Source organism: Symphalangus syndactylus, chromosome 4, assembly GCF_028878055.3.
Source record: "Symphalangus syndactylus isolate Jambi chromosome 4, NHGRI_mSymSyn1-v2.1_pri, whole genome shotgun sequence".
NCBI classification, from domain to species: Eukaryota; Metazoa; Chordata; class Mammalia; order Primates; family Hylobatidae; genus Symphalangus; species Symphalangus syndactylus.
The window spans coordinates 86,770,811-86,789,904 of record NC_072426.2 but is presented as its reverse complement, the minus strand read 5'-3'; the positions used below and the strand labels follow the sequence as shown (position 1 = coordinate 86,789,904).

General features: G+C 46.4%; 3 protein-coding genes across 4 annotated transcripts in view; 2 read left to right on the top strand and 1 right to left on the bottom strand.

The window, feature by feature from the left end:
• The window catches only part of LOC129480911 (arf-GAP with GTPase, ANK repeat and PH domain-containing protein 5-like), a 31,566-nt gene extending 21,744 nt beyond the window's left edge, over positions 1–9,822 (top strand). For both annotated transcript variants that reach the window (XM_055275457.2, XM_063638120.1), the window contains one exon: positions 256–9,822. In XM_055275457.2, the coding sequence (XP_055131432.2) occupies positions 256–1,803 (1,548 nt within the window). In that variant the 3' untranslated portion in view covers positions 1,804–9,822. The remainder of the gene's footprint in view (positions 1–255) is intronic.
• The window catches only part of LOC129480910 (arf-GAP with GTPase, ANK repeat and PH domain-containing protein 5), a 273,520-nt gene that overhangs the window by 50,283 nt on the left and 204,143 nt on the right, over positions 1–19,094 (top strand). The gene's annotated exons all lie outside the window — the stretch shown is intronic.
• Positions 1–19,094, bottom strand: part of GLUD1 (glutamate dehydrogenase 1) — a 225,577-nt gene that overhangs the window by 63,265 nt on the left and 143,218 nt on the right. The gene's annotated exons all lie outside the window — the stretch shown is intronic.

Sequence of the window (19,094 nt, the reverse complement as noted above, 5' to 3'; positions counted from 1 at the left end):
TGCCACCATGCCCAGCTAATTTTTTTTTTTTTTTTTTGGTAAAGACAGAGTTTCACCATGTTGGCCAGAATGGTCTTGAACTCCTGATCTCGTGATCCACCCTCCTTGGCCTCCCAAAGTGCTGGGATTACAGGTGTGAGCCACCGTGCCTGGCCCAGAAAATGTATCTTTTTAAAAGGTAATTGTGAGCTGTCTATAGGACCCTGCAAGTCACTACCCAATTTTCAAAGCCATTCCTCCTTCTGTTCCACACAGGTTTCCACCGTGCCCATCACCCAGACAAGAAATGGAGGTGGCAGTTTAAATAACTATTCCTCCTCCATTCCATCGACTCCCAGCACCAGCCAGGAGGACCTTCACATCAGTGTTCCTCCCACTGCCAACACACCCACGTCCGTTTGCAAGCAGTCCGTGCGCTGGTCCAACCTGTTTACATCTGAGAAAGGGAGTGACCCAGACAAAGAGAAGAAAGCCCCGGAGAGTCATGCTCACACCGTCGGGAGCGGCAGAGCCATCCCCATTAAACAGGGCATGCTCTTAAAGCGAAGTGGGAAATGGCTGAAGACATGGAAAAAGAAACATGTCACCCTGTGTTCCAATGGCATGCTCACCTATTATTCAAGCTTAGGTGATTATATGAAGAATATTCATAAAAAAGAGATTGACCTTCGGACATCTACCATCAAAGTCCCAGGAAAGTGGCCACCCCTAGCCACATCGGCCTGCGTGCCCATCTCCAGCTCTAAAAGCAGTGGCCTATCCAAGAACATGAACGGTCTACGTACCGCAGCCAATCCAGACACTGGGCTGGGTGACTCCATATGCATGAGCCCCAGTATCTCCAGCACTACCAGCCCCAAGCTCAGCCCGCCCCCGCCTCCTCATGCCAATAAAAAGAAACACCTAAAGAAGAAAAGCACCAACTTAAAAGATGATGGCCTGTCCAGCACTGCTGAGGAAGAAGAAGAAAACTTTATCATTGTGTCTGTCACTGGCCAAACGTGGCACTTTAAAGCCACGACGTATGAGGAGCGGGACGCCTGGGTCCAAGTCATCCAGAGCCAGATCCTGGCCAGCCTGCAGTCATGTGAGAGCAGTAAAAGCAAGTTCCGGCTGACCAGCCAGAGCGAGGCCATGGCCCTGCAGTCGATCCAAAACATGCGTGGGAACTCCCACTGTGTGGACTGTGAGACCCCGAACCCTAAGTGGGCCAGTTTGAACTTGGGAGTCCTCATGTGTATTGAATGCTCAGGAATCCACCGCAGTCTTGGCACCTGCCTTTCCCGTGTGCGATCTCTGGACCTGGATGACTGGCCAGTTGAGCTCATGAAGGTTATGTCGTCTATTGGCAATGACCTAGCCAACAGCATCTGGGAAGGGAGCAGCCAGGGGCAGACAAAACCTTCAGCAGAGTCATCAAGGGAAGAAAAGGAGCGGTGGATCCATTCCAAATATGAGAAGAAGCTCTTTCTGGCCCCAGTACCCTGCACTGAGCTGTCCCTGGGCCAGCACCTGCTGCGGGCCACCGCTGATGAGGACCTGCGGACAGTCATCCTGCTGCTGGCACATGGCTCCCGTGAGGAGGTGAACGAGACCTGTGGGGAGGGAGACGGCTGCACGGCGCTCCATCTGGCCTGCCGCAAGGGGAATGTGGTCCTGGCACAGCTCCTGATCTGGTACGGGGTGGACGTCATGGCTCGAGATGCCCACGGGAACACAGCGCTGACCTATGCCCGGCAAGCCTCCAGCCAGGAGTGCATCAACGTGCTTCTGCAGTACGGCTGCCCCGACAAGTGCGTGTAGTATCTGTTTTATTTGACTGCAGTCTCCTTGGTGCAAAAATGAAATGGGAAAAATAAGGATAACTCACAATTTCAAAAGGAAATCACAAATTCAGCTAATAATAGCATTTTCAGTACTTTTCGTAAACTAAGTAAATACACAAAATGTTGATTTTTCTGACCATAAGACATATTTTAGGAGGGTGGAGCCAAGATGGCCGAATAGGAACAGCTCCGGTCTCCAGCTCCCAGCCGCAGCGACACAGAAGACGGGTGATTTCTGCATTTCTGCTTGAGGTACTGGTTTCATCTCACTAGGGAGTGCCTAACAGTGGGTGCAGGACAGTTGATGAAGCGCACTGTGCGCGAGCCAAAGCAGGGCAAGGCATTGCCTCACTCGGGAAGCGCAAGGGGTCAGGGAGTTCCCTTTCCTAGTCAAAGAAAGGGGAAACAGACGGCACCTGGAATATCGGGTCAGTCCCATCCTAATACTGCGCTTTTCCAACGGGCCTGGAAAACGGCACACTAGGAGATTGTGTCCCGCACCTGGCTCGAAGGGTCCTATGCCCACGGAGTCTCGCTGATTGCTAGCACAGCATTCTGAGATCAAGCTGCAAGGCGGCAGTGAGGCTGGGGGAGGGGCGCCCGCCATTGCCCAGGCTTGCTTAGGTAAACAAAGCAGCCAGGATGCTCGAACTGAGTGGAGCCCACCACAGCTCAAGGAGGCCTGCCTGCCTCTGTAGGCTCCACCTCTGGGGGCAGGGCACAGACAAACAAAAACTCAGCAAGAACCTCCACAGACTTAAATGTCCCTGTCTGACTGACAGCTTTGAAGAGAGTAGTGGTTCTCCCAGCACGCAGCTGGAGATCTGAGAACGGACAGACTGCCTCCTAAAGTGGGTCCCTCACCCCTGAGCAGCCTAACTGGGAGGCATCCCCCCAGTAGGGACAGACTGACACCTCATTCAGCCAGGTACTCCTCTGAGACAAAACTTCCAGAGGAACTATCAGACAGCTGAATTTGTGGTCTCATGAAAATAATGCTGTTCTGCAGCCACCGCTGCTGACACCCAGCCAAACAGGGTCTGGAGTGGACCTCTAGTAAACTCCAACAGACCTGCAGCTGAGGGTGCTGTCTGGTAGAAGGAAAACTAACAAACAGAAAGGACATCCACACCAAAAACCCATCTGTACATCACCATCATCAAAGACAAAAAGTAGATAAAACCACAAAGATGGGGAAAAAACAGGGCAAAAGAACTGGAAACTCTAAAAAACAGAGCACCTCTCCTCCTCCAAAGGAACGCAGTTCCTCACCAGCAACGGAACAAAGCTGGATGGAGGATGACTTTGACGAGTTGAGAGAAGAAGGCTTCAGACGATCAAACTACTCTGAGCTACGAGAGGAAATTCAAAACAATAGCAAAGAAGTTAAAAACTTTGAAAAAAAATTAGAAGAATGGATAACTAGAATAACCAATGGAGAGAAGGGCTTAAAGGAGCTGATGGGGCTGAAAGCCAAGTTTCGAGAACTACGCGAAGATTGCAGAAGCCTCAGTAGCAGATGCGATCAACTGGAAGAAAGGGTATCGCTGATAGAAGATGAAATGAATGAAATGAAGAGAGAAGGGAAGTTTAGAGAAAAAAGAATAAAAAGAAATGAACAAAGCCTCCAAGAAATTTGGGACTATGTGAAAAGACCAAACCTACGTCTGATTGGTGTACCTGAAAATGATGGGGAGAATGGAGCCAAGTTGGAAAACACTCTGCAAGATATTATCCAGGAGAACTTCCCCAATCTAGCAAGGCAGGCCAGCATTCAGATTGAGGAAATACAGAGAATGCCACAAAGATACTCCTCGAGAAGAGCAACTCCAAGACACATAATTGTCAGATTCACCAAAGTTGAAATGAAGGAAAAAATGTTAAGGGCAGCCAGAGAGAAAGGTCGGGTTACCCACAAAGGGAAGCCCATCAGACTAACAGCTGATCTCTCAGCAGAAACTCTACAAGCCAGAAGAGAGTGGGGGCTGATATTCAACATTCTTAAAGAAAAGAATTTTCAACCCAGAATTTCCTATCCCGCCAAACTAAGCTTCATAAGTGAAGGAGAAATAAAATACTTTACAGACAAGCAAACGCTGAGTGATTTTGTCACCACCAGGCCTGCCCTAAAAGAGCTCCTGAAGGAAGCACTAAACATGGAAAGGAACAACCGGTACCAGCCACTGCAAAAACACGCCAAATTGTAAAGACCATCGAGGCTAGGAAGAAACTATAGCAACTAACGAGCAAAATAACCAACTAACATCATAATGACAGGATCAGATTCACACATAACAATATTAACGTTAAATGTAAATGGGCTAAATGCTCCAATCAAAAGACACAGGCTGGCAAACTGGATAAGGAGTCAGGACCCATCAGTGTGCTGTATTCAGGAAACCCATCTCACGTGCAGAGACACACATAGACTCAAAATAAAGGGATGGAGGAAGATCTATCAAGCAAATGGAAAACAAAAAAAGGCAGGGGTTGCAATCCTAGTCTCTGATAAAATAGACTTTAAACCAACAAAGATCAAAAGAGACAAAGAAGGCCATTACATAATGGTAAAGGGATCAATTCAACAAGAAGAGCTAACTATCCTAAATATATATGCACCCAACACAGGAGCACCCAGATTCATAAAGCAAGTCCTCAGTGACCTACAAAGGGACTTAAACTCCCACACAATAATAATGGGAGATTTTAACACCCCACTGTCAACATTAGACAGATCAATGAGACAGAAAGTTAACAAGGATATCCAGGAATTGAACTCAGCTCTACATAAAGTGGACCTAATAGACATCTACAGAACTCTCCACCCCAAGTCAACAGAATATACATTTTTTTCAGCACCACACCACACCTATTCCAAAATTGACCACATAGTTGGAAGTAAAGCTCTCCTCAGCAAATGTAAAAGAACAGAAATTATAACAAACTGTCTCTCAGACCACAGTGCAATCAAACTAGAACTCAGGATTAAGAAACTCACTCAAAACCACTCAACTACATGGAAACTGAACAACCTGCTCCTGAATGACTATTGGGTACATAATGAAATGAAGGCAGAAATAAAGATATTCTTTGAAACCAACGAGAACAAAGACACAACATACCAGAATCTCTGGGACACGTTCAAAGCAGTGTGTAGAGGGAAATTTATAGCACTAAATGCCCATAAGAGAAAGCAGGAAAGATCCAAAATTGACACCCTAACATCACAACTAAAAGAACTAGAAAAGCAAGAGCAAACACATTCAAAAACTAGCAGAAGGCTAGAAATAACTAAAATCAGAGCAGAACTGAAGGAAATAGAGACACAAAAAACCCTTCAAAAAATTAGTGAATCCAGGAGCTGGTTTTTTGAAAAGATCAACAAAATTGATAGACCGCTAGCAAGACTAATAAGAAAAGAGAGAAGAATCAAATAGATGCAATAAAAAATGAAAAAGGGGATATCACCACCGACCCCACAGAAATACAATCTACCATCAGAGAATACTACAAACACCTCTATGCAAATAAACTAGAAAATCTAGAAGAAATGGATAAATTCCTCGACAAATACACCCTCCCAAGACTAAGCCAGGAAGAAGTTGAATCTCTGAATAGACCAATAACAGGTTCTGAAATTGTGGCAATAATCAATAGCTTACCAACCAAAAAGAGTCCAGGACCTGATGGATTCACAGCTGAATTCTACCAGAGGTACAAGGAGGAACTGGTACCATTCCTTCTGAAACTATTCCAATCGATAGAAAAAGAGGGAATCCTCCCTAACACATTTTACGAAGCCAGCATCGTCCTGATACCAAAGCCTGGCAGAGACATAACCAAAAAAGAGAATTTCAGGCCGGGCGTGGTGGCTCACGCTTGTAATCCCAGCACTTTGGGGGGCCGAGGCGGGTGGATCACGAGGTCAGGAGATCGAGACCATGGTGAAACCCCGTCTCTACTAAAAATACAAAAAATTAGCCGGGCGTGGTGGCGGGCGCCTGTAGTCCCAGCTACTTGGAGAGGCTGAGGCAGGAGAATGGCGTGAACCCGGGAGGCGGAGCTTGCAGTGAGCCGAGATTGCGCCACTGCACTCCAGCCTGGGTGACAGAGCAAGACTCCGTCTCAAGAAAAAAAAAAAAAAAAAAAAAAAAAAAAGAGAATTTCAGACCAATATCCTTGATGAACATTGATGCAAAAATCCTCAATAAAATACTGGCAAACCGAATCCAGCAGCACATCAAAAAGCTTATCCACCATAATCAAGTGGGCTTCATCCCTGGGATGCAAGGCTGGTTCAACATACGCAAATCAATAAATGTAATCCAGCATATAAACAGAACCAAAGACAAAAACCACATGATTATCTCAATAGATGCAGAAAAAGCCTTTGACAAAATTCAACAATGCTTCATGCTAAAAACTCTCAATAAATTAGGTATTGATGGGACATATCTCAAAATAATAAGAGCTATCTATGACAAACCCACAGCCAATATCATACTGAATGGGCAAAAACTGGAAGCATTCCCTCTGAAAACTGGCACAAGACAGGGATGCCCTCTCTCACCGCTCCTATTCAACATAGTGCTGGAAGTTCTGGCCAGAGCAATCAGGCAGGAGAAGGAAATAAAGGGTATTCAATTAGGAAAAGAGGAAGTCAAATTGTCCCTGTTTGCAGCTGACATGATTGTATATCTAGAAAACCCCATTGTCTCAGCCCAAAATCTCCTTAAGCTGATTAGCAACTTCAGCAAAGTCTCAGGATACAAAATCAATGTACAAAAATCACAAGCATTCTTGTACACCAATAACAGACGGAGAGCCAAATCATGAGTGAACTCCCATTCACAATTGCTTCAAAGAGAATCAAATACCTACGAATCCAACTTACAAGGGATGTGAAGGACCTCTTCAAGGAGAACTACAAACCACTGCTCAATGAAATAAAAGAGGATACAAACAAATGGAAGAACATTCCATGCTCATGGGTTGGAAGAATCAATATCGTGAAAATGGCCATACTGCCCAAGGTAATTTATAGATTCAATGCCATCCCCATCAAGCTACCAATGACTTTCTTCACAGAATTGGAAAAAACTACTTTAAAGTTCATATGGAACCAAAAAAGAGCCCGCATCACCAAGTCAATCCTAAGCCAAAAGAACAAAGCTGGAGGCATCACGCTACCTGACTTTAAACTATACTACAAGGCTACAGTAACCAAAACAGCATGGTACTGGTACCACAACAGAGACATAGATCAATGGAACAGAACAGAGCCCTCAGAAATGATGCCGCATAGCTACAACTATCTGATCTTTGACAAACCTGACAAAAACAAGAAATGGGGAAAGGATTCCCTATTTAATAAATGGTGCTGGGAAAACTGGCTAGCCATATGTAGAAAGCTGCAACTGGATCCCTTCCTTACACCTTATACAAAAATTAATTCAAGATGGATTAAAGACTTATATGTTAGACCTAAAACCATTAAAATCCTACAAGAAAACCTAGGCAATACCATTCAGGACATAGGCGTGGGCAAGGACTTCATGTCTAAAACACCAAAAGCAATGGCAACAAAAGCCAAAATTGACAAATGGGATCTCATTAAACTAAAGAGCTTCTGCACAGCAAAAGAAACTACCATCAGAGTGAACAGGCAACCTACAGAATGGGAGAAAATTTTTGCAACCTACTCATCTGACAAAGGGCTAATATCCAGAATCTACAATGAACTCAAACAAATTTACAAGAAAAAAACAAACAACCTCATCAAAAAGTGGGCAAAGGACATGAACAGACACTTCTCAAAAGAAGACATTTATGCAGCCAAAAAACACATGAAGAAATGCTCCTCATCACTGGCCATCAGAGAAATGCAAATCAAAACCACAGTGAGATACCATCTCACACCAGTTAGAATGGCCATCATTAAAAAATCAGGAAACAACAGGTGCTGGAGAGGATGTGGAGAAATAGGAACACTTTTACACTGTTGGTGGGACTGTAAACTAGTTCAACCATTGTGGAAGTCAGTGTGGCGATTCCTCAGGGATCTCGAACTAGAAATACCATTTGACCCAGCCATCCCATTACTGGGTATATACCCAAAGGACTATAAATCATGCTGCTATAAAGACACATGCACACGTATGTTTATTGCGGCACTATTCACAATAGCAAAGACTTGGAACCAACCCAAATGTCCAACAACGATAGACTGGATTAAGAAAATGTGGCACATATACACCATGGAATACTATGCAGCCATAAAAAATGATGAGTTCGTGTCCTTTGTAGGGACATGGATGAAACTGGAAAACATCATTCTCAGTAAACTATCGCAAGGACAAAAAACCAAACACCGCATGTTCTCACTCATAGGTGGGAATTGAACAATGAGAACTCATGGACACAGGAAGGGGAACATCACGCTCCGGGGACTGTTGTGGGGTGGGGGGAGGGGGGAGGGACAGCATTAGGAGATACACCTAATGCTAAATGATGAGTTAATTGGTGGATTCTTAAAGAAAAGAAAGTGTCCAGACAAAGAGGCGGGGTGAGGCACATGCTCTTCCAGCAGAGGAACAACGTGGAACTGAAAAGGGGACGTGGAGCATTCACGGGGCAGCAAGCTGTGCAAGTGTCCCCAAGGGGAGCGTGGAAGTGAGGCAGTGAGGACAGAGTGCAGAGGCGGGCAGGGCGAGACCCAGAGGGCATGGTAACACAGGAGGAGGAGCCCAGGCGATATTCTGAAGGCTCCTTTGACATCGAGGACAGAGAAAGCTTTGCTAAGACTCCATGTAAGGGGCATCAGAGAAGAAAGGAGAAGCGGGAACACAGCTCCCTCCAGTCCTCTAGGTCCTCCACTGTAGGATAGCCTAGGTGCAGACAAAATTTCCTTTCCTTTTCGTTTTGTTGGAAGATTTTGAAATTGCATGGAGGGAAACTTGTAAAGACACTGGACAAGCCTAGAACCAAAATGAACACAAAGAGGATACAGAAGGTGGGTCTGGAGGTGAACAGAGGAGGCTTCCAGCTCCATCTTGTGCAGGCTGTGCAGCCTTAAGCATGTTACTTCTCGTGCCGCAGTCTCTGTATTTAAATAGAGACCTAATTCCCTCACAAGACCCACACGACCTCACAGGGGCTGGCCTCCCTGCTGTTTTCAGCCTGAGCTCACAGCCGCTGGCCCGCACTCTTCCTGCTCCCGCTCCGTAAGCCTCTTTCACACCGGGTTTGCCAGGCTGTCTTCTGCCCCAACCCTTTCCCCAGGTGGTTTCCTCCATCTGGAGTAGTCTTGCCCTCGCCTGACTAATTAACTACATTAAATCTAAGACCCACTCCCTCGGGGCAATCTGATCTACCTGCATAGGTTCAATCTCTACTCTTAGAGGGTTTTAAGCATTGGGAAATTTTACTTGATAGCACTTAGTGGTTGTTATTTGTATAATTAGTTGTTGAACGTCTCTTCTGCTAGAACAGGGGTCAGCAAACCATAGCCAGTTCTGGCCTGAAGCCCGATTTTGTAAATAAAATATTAATGGAGGAGATCAGGTGCCTACAGGGTCATATTGCTGGAGACGTGGAGTGACCCATCAAGATCAACATATTTTGGTTCATTTGGATGATCGACTTAACAAACAGCTTCCATATTTTTATCTATTTAACATTTCTTTGGTGCCAGGGAATGACATTTTCTTTGTTATAGAGAAATATTGAAAAAAAGAATGCACAGGGAGTTAATATGAAATATTGTGTTCTCAACAAGTGAAGGCCAAAAGACTTCATTACAGGATGTACAAAGGAAGCCTCTGTGTAACTTACATAGGGACAAGTGGTGGAAGCATCCAGTTACTGCAAAGCATGCTGCTAACAGGCGGATCTCAGGAGAGTCTGCATGTGGGCAGGGGGCGCCACTTCCTCATGGCCGAGGGGAGTGACTGTTCTGCTTTTGTTCCATTATATTAAAATTGTCATTTGAATTTTATGAGGTCCCTACATTTGTTGATCTGCAAGTTTCTTTAGTTTTATGGTTGCAAGGTATCTATATGCCTACATTCTTTATATCTAGTTTTAAGGTTACATATAATTAATATATATAATATTTAATTAAAAATTAAAATATATAAGATTTATATTATAAAATATATAGACACATGAGCAGAGGCAGAGCAACAAGAATAAGGTTTTAATGCACAATCAGGAGAGAAGGGCCCATCAAAGTAAACAGGCAAGGGGAAGAGGGGCACCTGTAAATAGCAGTGGGCATCCTGCCAGTTCAAAGAATAGAGACCTGGCTGGGGGGGCTTTGGTCAGCCAGATGAACAGCCAAGCCAGGGAGGGCACAGCTGATGATGACACATGCTGGCTGCTGCTTCTGTCCACAGGGGAGTGCCTCAAATACCCTGTGGTTCTGATTGGGCTCATCAGCCCCACATCCTCCAACACACACACACACACGCACGCACACACACTTTGAGGTTTGGGGCCTCTGGCCTGTATAAGGAGAGAGCAGCTTAAATTTAACTTCAAGGGACTGAGCCCCTTCCTCCAGGAGAAATGTCCATTCATGGGGACCATATGTGGAGGGAGACTTGCTTCTTATTTGTTCCCCATCATAGCACCTGTGTGTACCAGGTGGGCCTTGGGTACTCTTTCTGGATGGGGACCCTAACTGTGTTCAGTCGCAGCAGTTGTGATGCCATCCCCCATCACACTATCTGTTCTGGAGGAGGATGTTGCAGAGGCGCTGCTCCCTAAACTGGAGATGCCTGGAGGAGCCCTGATGGGAAGGCTTGGAAAAACAGGGGCACTGGGGACAGAGGCTTTTCATGCTGTCCATCAGGGGGCCCCAAGTGTGGGCTGAGGAGTGGGCCTGGAGAATATGAATGTAGCCAGGCAGATGTAGGCCAATGTCTTTCCAGGGTGCCTCTACTGTGCACTGAATTTGAGAAATTAAGAGGGTGCTCACTCTGGAGCTTGGTGAAGATTTGAAAACCACAGCGTTAGTAGTGGGAGTCGTGTCCATAGCAAAGATCTGAGGGCTCAAGGAGGCTGCAAGGTCAGGTGGGCAGATGCCCTTGCTGTGATGGTGGAAATGGCTGCTGTGAAATTCATCTGCTGCTGGGTGATAGCAGGGATCCTGGTGGAAGGTGCTGGAAGAGGAGTTGGGGAGGAAAGAGGAGGAGAGGAAAACACACATATGGGTATAGGAGGCTCCCTTCTGAAGGGAAGCTGGAAGGAGAAAGATGCGGGGCTAGGAGGTATGGGGCAAGAGTGAGAGGTCAGAGGTGCTGAAGCTGCAACTGAATGAGGGCAGCCTCCTTTCTCATGAGGTGGAACCCCCAAAATGGGGGCAAGGTCAGCAGGAAGACCCAGGGGAGAGTTAGGAATTACGGATATCAATTTTTACTCAATTCTTGGTGTGGGCGAAGGTGGAGGGAGAGGCAGGGTGAGGGGCCCAGTAGCCACGTGGGCCAAGCCAGAGGTAGGAGGAGGAGCTGGGATCTATGAAGTGTAGGTGGCTGGGGCAGGGAGTCTCAGCAGGTGTGGAGACAGCAGGGGCAGGCTGAGTGGCACTGCAGTTTGCCATGTCTTCTTCTTTTTTGAGACGGAATCTCGCTCTGTTGCCAGGTTGGAGTGCAGTGGTGCGATCTCCACTCACTGCAACCTCCGCCTCCCGAGTTCAAGCCATTCTCCTGCCCCAGCCTCCTGAGTAGCTGGGACTACAGGCACGAGCCACCATGCCCAGCTGATTTTTGTATTTTCAGTAGGGACAGGGTTTTACCGTGTAGGCCAGGATGGTCTGGATCTCTCGACATCTGCCTGCCCGTCTCAGCTTCCCAAAGTGCTGGGATTATGGGTGTGAGCCACCGTGCCTGCCCTGCCATGTCTTCTTTATCTTCCCAAGCAGCTGTTTTAGTCTCCTGGATTCTGATGTTCTACTTGTGTTCTTATCCATGTTGCCCAGGAATCCCTCAGGAGTTAGGCAGGGAAGCTTAGCAGGTGGGGGCAGGTCGTTTCTATTCCACCTCTATTGTGGGGGAGGGGTTGGTGGCAGCAGCAGTGGTGGTCCTGACAGTTTTCTTTCACTGGACCCATGGCCGGCAGCTCTGGGTGGAGAATAGCTACTTGATGCAAGAGCTTCAGGATCCTTGGGCTGCATCTCCTTCCCCCACATTAGCAAGCCTGGAGAGTTGGGCAGGTGGTCTTTACCCAACACCTTCAAGGCTGCCTTCTCTGGCCACAGGGAGCAGCCCAGAACTGGGGCAGGGATTATTATCCTTAATATTATCCATAATATTCCAAAAGTTCTCAAAAATTGGTAAGAAAAGGCACAACATCCCAATGGGAAAGTGGCACCACACACTCTGGACTGTTTCCGCCTCTCAGTGGCCTGAGTATAAGTGCAGCCAGTGCTTGTCTGCCTCTCCTCTCCCCTGCCTGTGATGCCCCCTCAGAGGGTGTCTCCCCATTTTTTCTATCAGTGCTTCGCTGATAGAAAAATGCTGCACTTCCCACACAAGGCTCTAGTTCCAGACGTGCTTCCAGAATTCTCGGGAAACCCCCTCCTCTCCCCTGAAAACCCTGCCCTTGCACATTAGATATCCTGGTTTTCCTGTTGGGGTCCCATTATGGCATCATCAGCAGATGGGGCACAGTCTCCTGAGGCCTGGGAGGAATCTGTCCCAGAAACCAGGGTGTGGGGACTTCTGACTAAATCAAGGGAAGGTTTTCATGGAGAAAGTCAACAAAAAGTGAACATTCTAATTTCAAAAATAGTCTCCTCATTGCACTTCAAATTAAGGGACTTGGAAAAAGGGGAGCAGGGATCTGGGTGTTTAATGGGTTCAGAGTCTGATATTGAGATGATGAGAAAGTTCTTGAGATGGATTGGAGGTGACGGTGAGAAAACAATGTGAATAAACTTAACGCCAATAAACCCTATACTCAAAAATGATTAAAATGGTAGTTTATGTTAAATCTGTTTTACCTCAATAAAAAGTAAATAAAGTTTTGTTCCCAGTGGGCAGGTAAGTAGGGGAAACTCTCTTGCCACCTCTTGGCAAGAGCCTGAGAATCAGTTGGGCACCCCAGCAGTGTGGGCTCTTCTGAGGGCAGTGGTGACAGCCTGAGAGACAGTTGAGTGTAGCAAGGGCAGGTGCAGGTCCCTGGTCCCAGAATGTGAGTGTGGCAAGCCAGCCTCGACTTCTGCCTGCCTAGGAGGCATCCTAGGAGGTGAGCCTGAGTGAGCAGGGGTGAGCTCTGTGTGTCCTGTGTGCAGCAGCAGATTATCTGTCCGCCTGTGCAGAGAGGGGAGAAAGCCATGATGATGGGACCTGGTTTGGCTGAGAATCCCCAAAGGCCCAGGAGCTCCTTAACCTTACATTAAAACACAAAAGATAGCTCAGCAGAGGCCACCACACCCGGCTAATTTTTGTATGTTTAGTAAAGACAGGGTTTCACCATGTTGGCCAGACTGGTCCTGAACTCCTGACCTCAGGTGATCCACCTGCCTCCGCCTCCCAAAGTGCTGGGATTACAAGCATGAGCCACCATGCCCAGCCTTCATTACCCTTTATTATTCATTTTTTTATTATTTTTTTCTCTGCCTATCAACCATTGTGCTTATCACTCACCTGACAAATATCACGTCTTGAGTAGATACTTGTAGAATGAATGAATATGATTTCACTTCAAGACCTAAGGAGTGGAGGCAATGGTGGACTACTAGAACAGGTGTCTCTAAGTGTGTTTGTATAAGACATTCTAGACCTCTAGAATGTCTCTTCTACTAGAACTCAGCCTTGATGACCTTACGCCCAGCGATGGAGAGCATTCATGAAGCCTTGAAGGAGGCTGGCCTGCAGAGAAGCAGTCTTGGACAAGTTCAACCTGCCCCCATGCCACTTCAAAAATTAAAATTTTCATCACTCCTCCTTGCTTCCTTTACTCCTTCAAAAAGCATAGAGTTTTTCATGGGGTTGCACATCATTCATTTTACAAACACTATTAACATCATTTCATTAAAAATGACATCCTAACCCCAATTAACTAAGAAGTACATAATGCAGAATAAGTAGCAGCTTGCCCTAAGACCATTAGCAACATTCAGGGACATATACGTTTTCCTCAATTTCTTCATTGTGCTAATGGGCAGTGAAGAGTTGGTGTTTGAGAACTCCTCAGATAATTGGTGTGCTGTCAGGGGCATTGCTGAAAGCAGGAATCTTAGAGGCTGGGAGTCACCATGTGGGCAGAGGAGGAGAGGAGACAGAGACTGTGTGGAGAGGTGAGGCTCTGTGCTGTCAGTGAGGGCTGTTCTCTGCCCCCATCTCTTCCAGTCCCTTTTTATCTCTGCCATCCCAGGAATGATGGAAGTGCCTGAGGAAGACTACCTGGGCTTCCTGATGAGTTACTGGCAGACTGCCTCTGTGGGACAAGAGGGTCACCTGCAAGCCAGACAGTCCAAATCCTCCCTGAAACATATTACTCTCCACCCACTGCTTACCAGTTCCCTTCAAGGCTGCTCCAGCTGCACATTTTTAAAAGTTTTTCTGTTCAGTGAGAAGACATAGACACAGGGAGGGGAACATCACACACCAGGGCCTGTCGGGGGGTCGGGGGCAAGGGGAGGGAGAGCATTAGGACAAATACCTAATGCAGACAGGGCATAAAACCTAGATGATGGGTTGATAGGTGCAACAAACCACCATGGCCCATGTATACCTATGTAATGAACCTGCACATTCTGCACATGTATCCTGGAACTTAAAGTAAAATAAAAACTTTGTAAAAAGTTGTTCTATTAACATATCAGCAAATGCTTTGAATCAGGGTTGATGGTGGCAGAGATGGATAGTCAACACCTCACCATGGTGGTCCTTCCCGGGCATCACTGGCCAAGCTTCACTCTGGTGAATTCCACATATAAGGCTTGCCCAGCCCTGTCTCATTCTCTTGGATGAGCCACAGCCATGCTACCCACCAGGACTAGGCACTTCTTCTGCACACTTTGTGGATAGCAGTCATTTCCCTGAATCCATGAAAGCATCATCCGCTTAAACCACTATTTCTTGGTGTTGTTTTTTGCAACTTTCAATTCCACAATTTCTGTTTCATTCTCTGTATAAATTGAAGGACACTTGGGAAAATACCTCATCTCACAGTCCATTTTCTGTAACATTAGTCTTAGCCCTTTTAAAATCCTAGGCCTTGCTCTCTTGAAGTTTTTCTGGGATTGAGGCCAGTGGGATGGCAAAGCTGCTGTCACTGAGGTGTGGCCTGGAGAGTCCTTGGGTGTCTGGGGGAGAAGGCAGGGCCACCAGCATTGAAGCCAGGAATAGGGGACGACTCCAGGGGATGAAGCCCAAGGAAGACTCAGCATGTCAGGTGCAGATCAGTGCAGGATGAGGCCCTGAAGTGTGGGTGACTAGCCACTCACAGGGGGAGTGAGGTTCTTTGGCCCTATTTCTCATGGGGCTGGTATGTGGGGCTCCAGGTGTCCTGTGCTCAGAGTCTCAGCCTGCAGGGAGCCCCTGTCAGCCCCTCCATGGGAGTTGGGAGTTAAAGGGGGCCATGAGTAGCTCTCCTGGGGGAAGTTCCTTGTCCTGGGATGGGGGCATCCGTCCCTCAGGCCCCACCTGTCCTTTTGGGCTCCAAGTGAAGAAAGCTGCAATCTTGGTCTTCACATGGAGACCAAATGTGTCCCAAGCCAGGCTGCAGCACACACATGAGGGCTTAGGTAAACAGGCCAAAGCCCACTGCTCCCCCTGACCAGGGCAACTGTAACAGAAGAGGAAGTGGACAGACTTCAGAGAATGTTGGGGAGCTGCCCCAGAGATGGAAGCCAGGAATGCGGGACAGCTGGTGCCTGACCGAGGGTGCCCATCACCACAGCCCACGTCCTCGTGCATTTCTGCAGGGTCAGTCTGGCTCCAGCATGTGCTCTGGAATAATAGGGCCCCACAGCGCTGACGATCATGACCACCTGTCTGCCAGAGAGATGCGAGAGAGACTGAGGAGAGGAGTGCCCTGTGTGATGCTCCCTGGGCCAACTGACAGGACAGGTCCTGTCAGGCACACAGGCCCCAGACTCAGCATTTATATCTGGCTCATGAGCCCGATGACTCCGGGCAGCACAGTAGCACACGGTGGACGCATGCTCTATATTGAGTTAGGCAGGCCAGGAGCTGACCGCTGACAATCGGCCTGGCCACATCCTTGCACTTCACTGTACAAGAGTCTCCGGGTGGAGTGAGGTGGGCTCTGAGACCACACCACAAAAAACTCATTGCTGGGAAGACCAAGTGTGCCCAGGACAGCTATATAGAATGTGGTTGTTGGGTCCCTCACACCATCTAAAGCAGAGGCTCTTAAATAGCTGGGTTTAGGACACCCCCAAATCTTCACTGAAATTTCCAAGCCCATCACAGACTCCAAATTTTGCCTAGATTGCCTGAGGGTCCATGGACTCCTGGACAAGAACACCCTGTACTGGTCAGCAAAGTTGCCATGACAGAGCCTGGAGGGTCTTGCCTTCAGGACCCTGCCTGTTACCTCCTTCCAGAGAACCATTTTCCAGCCCCTAACCTATTTTCCCATCCCTGTAATCATGCTAAATGGAACTGGGAGACACTGTATTAGGGTTCACCAGAGGGACAGAACCAATAGGATATATAAGGGGAATTAGCTTACATGATCACAAAGGCAAAATCCCATGAGCTGGAGAATGACAGCGTGGCTCCCAGGGGAGCCAGTAGCATGGCCCAATAGTTTGAAAGCCTCAGAACCAGGGAAGCCACAGGGCAGCCCCCAGTCTGAGGCCGAAGGCCTAAGAGCCCCCAGGAGGCTGCTGGTACAAGTCCTAGTGTCCAAAAGCCAAAGAACCTAGAGTCTGATGTCCAAGGGCAGAAGGAGAAAAAGGCATCCTGTTCTGGAATGAAGAGACAGGGCAGGGCGCGGGGTGGGGGTCAGATGGGGAGAGAAAGAGGCAGAGAAAGAGAAAGAGAGAGACAGGGAGCACTGACTATCCCCTTTCTTCTACCTGCTTTGTCCTAGCCACGCCCCCAGCTGATTGTATGGTGCCACCCACATTGAGCAGGGATCTCCCTCTCTCCATTCACTGACTCACATGTCAATCTCCTCTGGAAACACCTTCACAGACACAACCAGGAACAATGCTTCCCTAGCCATCCAGGCATCCCTCAATCTAGTCAAATTGATATCTACTATTAACCATCACAGATATACAGCATCAAAGGAGGCAAATGTGGAAAAATTAAATTCACTCTGTGCTTTCTCCTCCAGCTGAGGCTACGAGTGCTCAAGACCACCCTCCTTTCACTACACTCACCCCAAAGCCTCCACCTGTTTCCAGGAGCACAGATACCACATAGGCCATCGGATACACCCTAGCAAGGTTCTCCCGAGGTGGGACTCAGAGGGCCCCCTGGGGCTTGATAGGTGTCAACAGTTTGCCTCATTGTAGCTTATGCCACAGAATGATTTTGAATAGGGCTTATAGTGCCAGTTAATTTGCAGCGTAACTTTTGAGTCCAATCATTTCTCTTTCTTTCTTCCTTCCTTTCTTCCTTCCTTTTCTTTCTTTCTTTCTTTCTTTTTCTTTCTTTCTTTCTTTCTTTCTTTCTTTCTTTCTTTCTTTCTTTCTTCTTTCTTTCTTTCTTTCTTTCTTTCTTTCTTTCTTTCTTTCTTTCTTTCTTCTTTCTTTCTTTCTTTCGCTCTTTCTTTCTCTCTTTCTCTCTCTCCCTCTTTTTTTTTCTTTTTTTTTTTTGAGACAGAGTCTCGCTCTGTCTCTCAGCATGGAGTGCAGTGGAGCGATCTTGGCTCACTACAACCTCCACCTCCTGGGTTCAAGCAGTTCTCCCCGCCTCAGCCTCCCAAGTAGCTGGGATCACAGGCACGTGCCACCACGCCTGGCTAATTTTTGTATTTTTAGTAGAGATGGGGTTTTGCCATGCTGGCCAGGCTGGTCTTGAACGCCTGACCTCAGGTGATTGGCCCGCCTTGGCCTCCGTGGACTCTGTCCTGGTATCCTTCTCCTGTTTGGTTGCCAAGTGTCCTCTGGCCTAGGGTTAACTATGCAAGATGCTTGTGAGTATTCAGAGTGTTGTTCCTAATAAATGCACTTCATTTAAAAAAAAGTTCTTGATGAAATAGTAAAAATTATTAAAGTTATTAAATCTCAATCTTCTTAATAATGTGTGATGAAATTGAACATGCAGGCATCACACTTATGCATATCAAAGTGAGTGGGCAAAAGAGTAGATTAGACACAGATAAAGAGGAAATCGATGACATGGATGATTGATAAATGTAAAAAGTCAGTTAGAATGTAGCACAGGAAATATGAAAGAGGAGTTTATGAACACAGAGTGTACTAGCACCTGAATCTTGGACTTCCTAGCCTCCAGCTCCAGAACTGAAAGAAGTAAACATCTGTTGCTTAAACCACTCAGTCTATAGTATTTTATTATAGCACCATAAGCTTGAAGAAAGAGCTCAAATCAATAACCTAACACCTCAAGGAACTAGAAAACGAACAAACTAAACCAAAAATTAGCAGAAGGAAGGAAATAATAAAGATCAGAAAGATAAACAAAATAGAGAATAGAAACGCAATAGAAAAAATCAACAAAATCAAGAATTAGATTTTTAAAAATATCAACAAAATTACAAACCCTTAACTGGACTACCTAAGAAAAAAAGAAAGAAAACTAAGATAACTCAAATTAAAAATGAAAGAAAGGACATTACAACTGATGCCACAGAAACAAAAAGAATTATGAAAGAATGTTACTAATATTTAAATGCCAACATATTGAATAACCTAGAAGAAATGGATAAATTTGTAGAAACATACAACCTACCAAGACTGAATCACAAATAAATTTTACAAATCGGAACAGACCTATAACTAGTAAGTAGATTGAAGCAGTAATCAAAAACCTCCTAAAAAGAAAAACCCAGTCCTGGGAAATTCTACCAAAGAATCAATTCAATTCTTCCAAAGAATTAAAGAAAGGAAATGCTCTCAAACTCATATGAGGCCAAAATTACCTTGATTCCACAACCAAAGCCCCAAGAAAAGAAAACTAAAGACCACTGTATCAGGTGAATATTGATGCAAAAATCCTAAAAATATTTTAGTGAACAGAATTAAACAGCACATTAAAAGGATTATAGGCTGGGCGCGGTGGCTCACGCCTGTAATCCCAGCACTTTGGAAGGCCGAAGCGG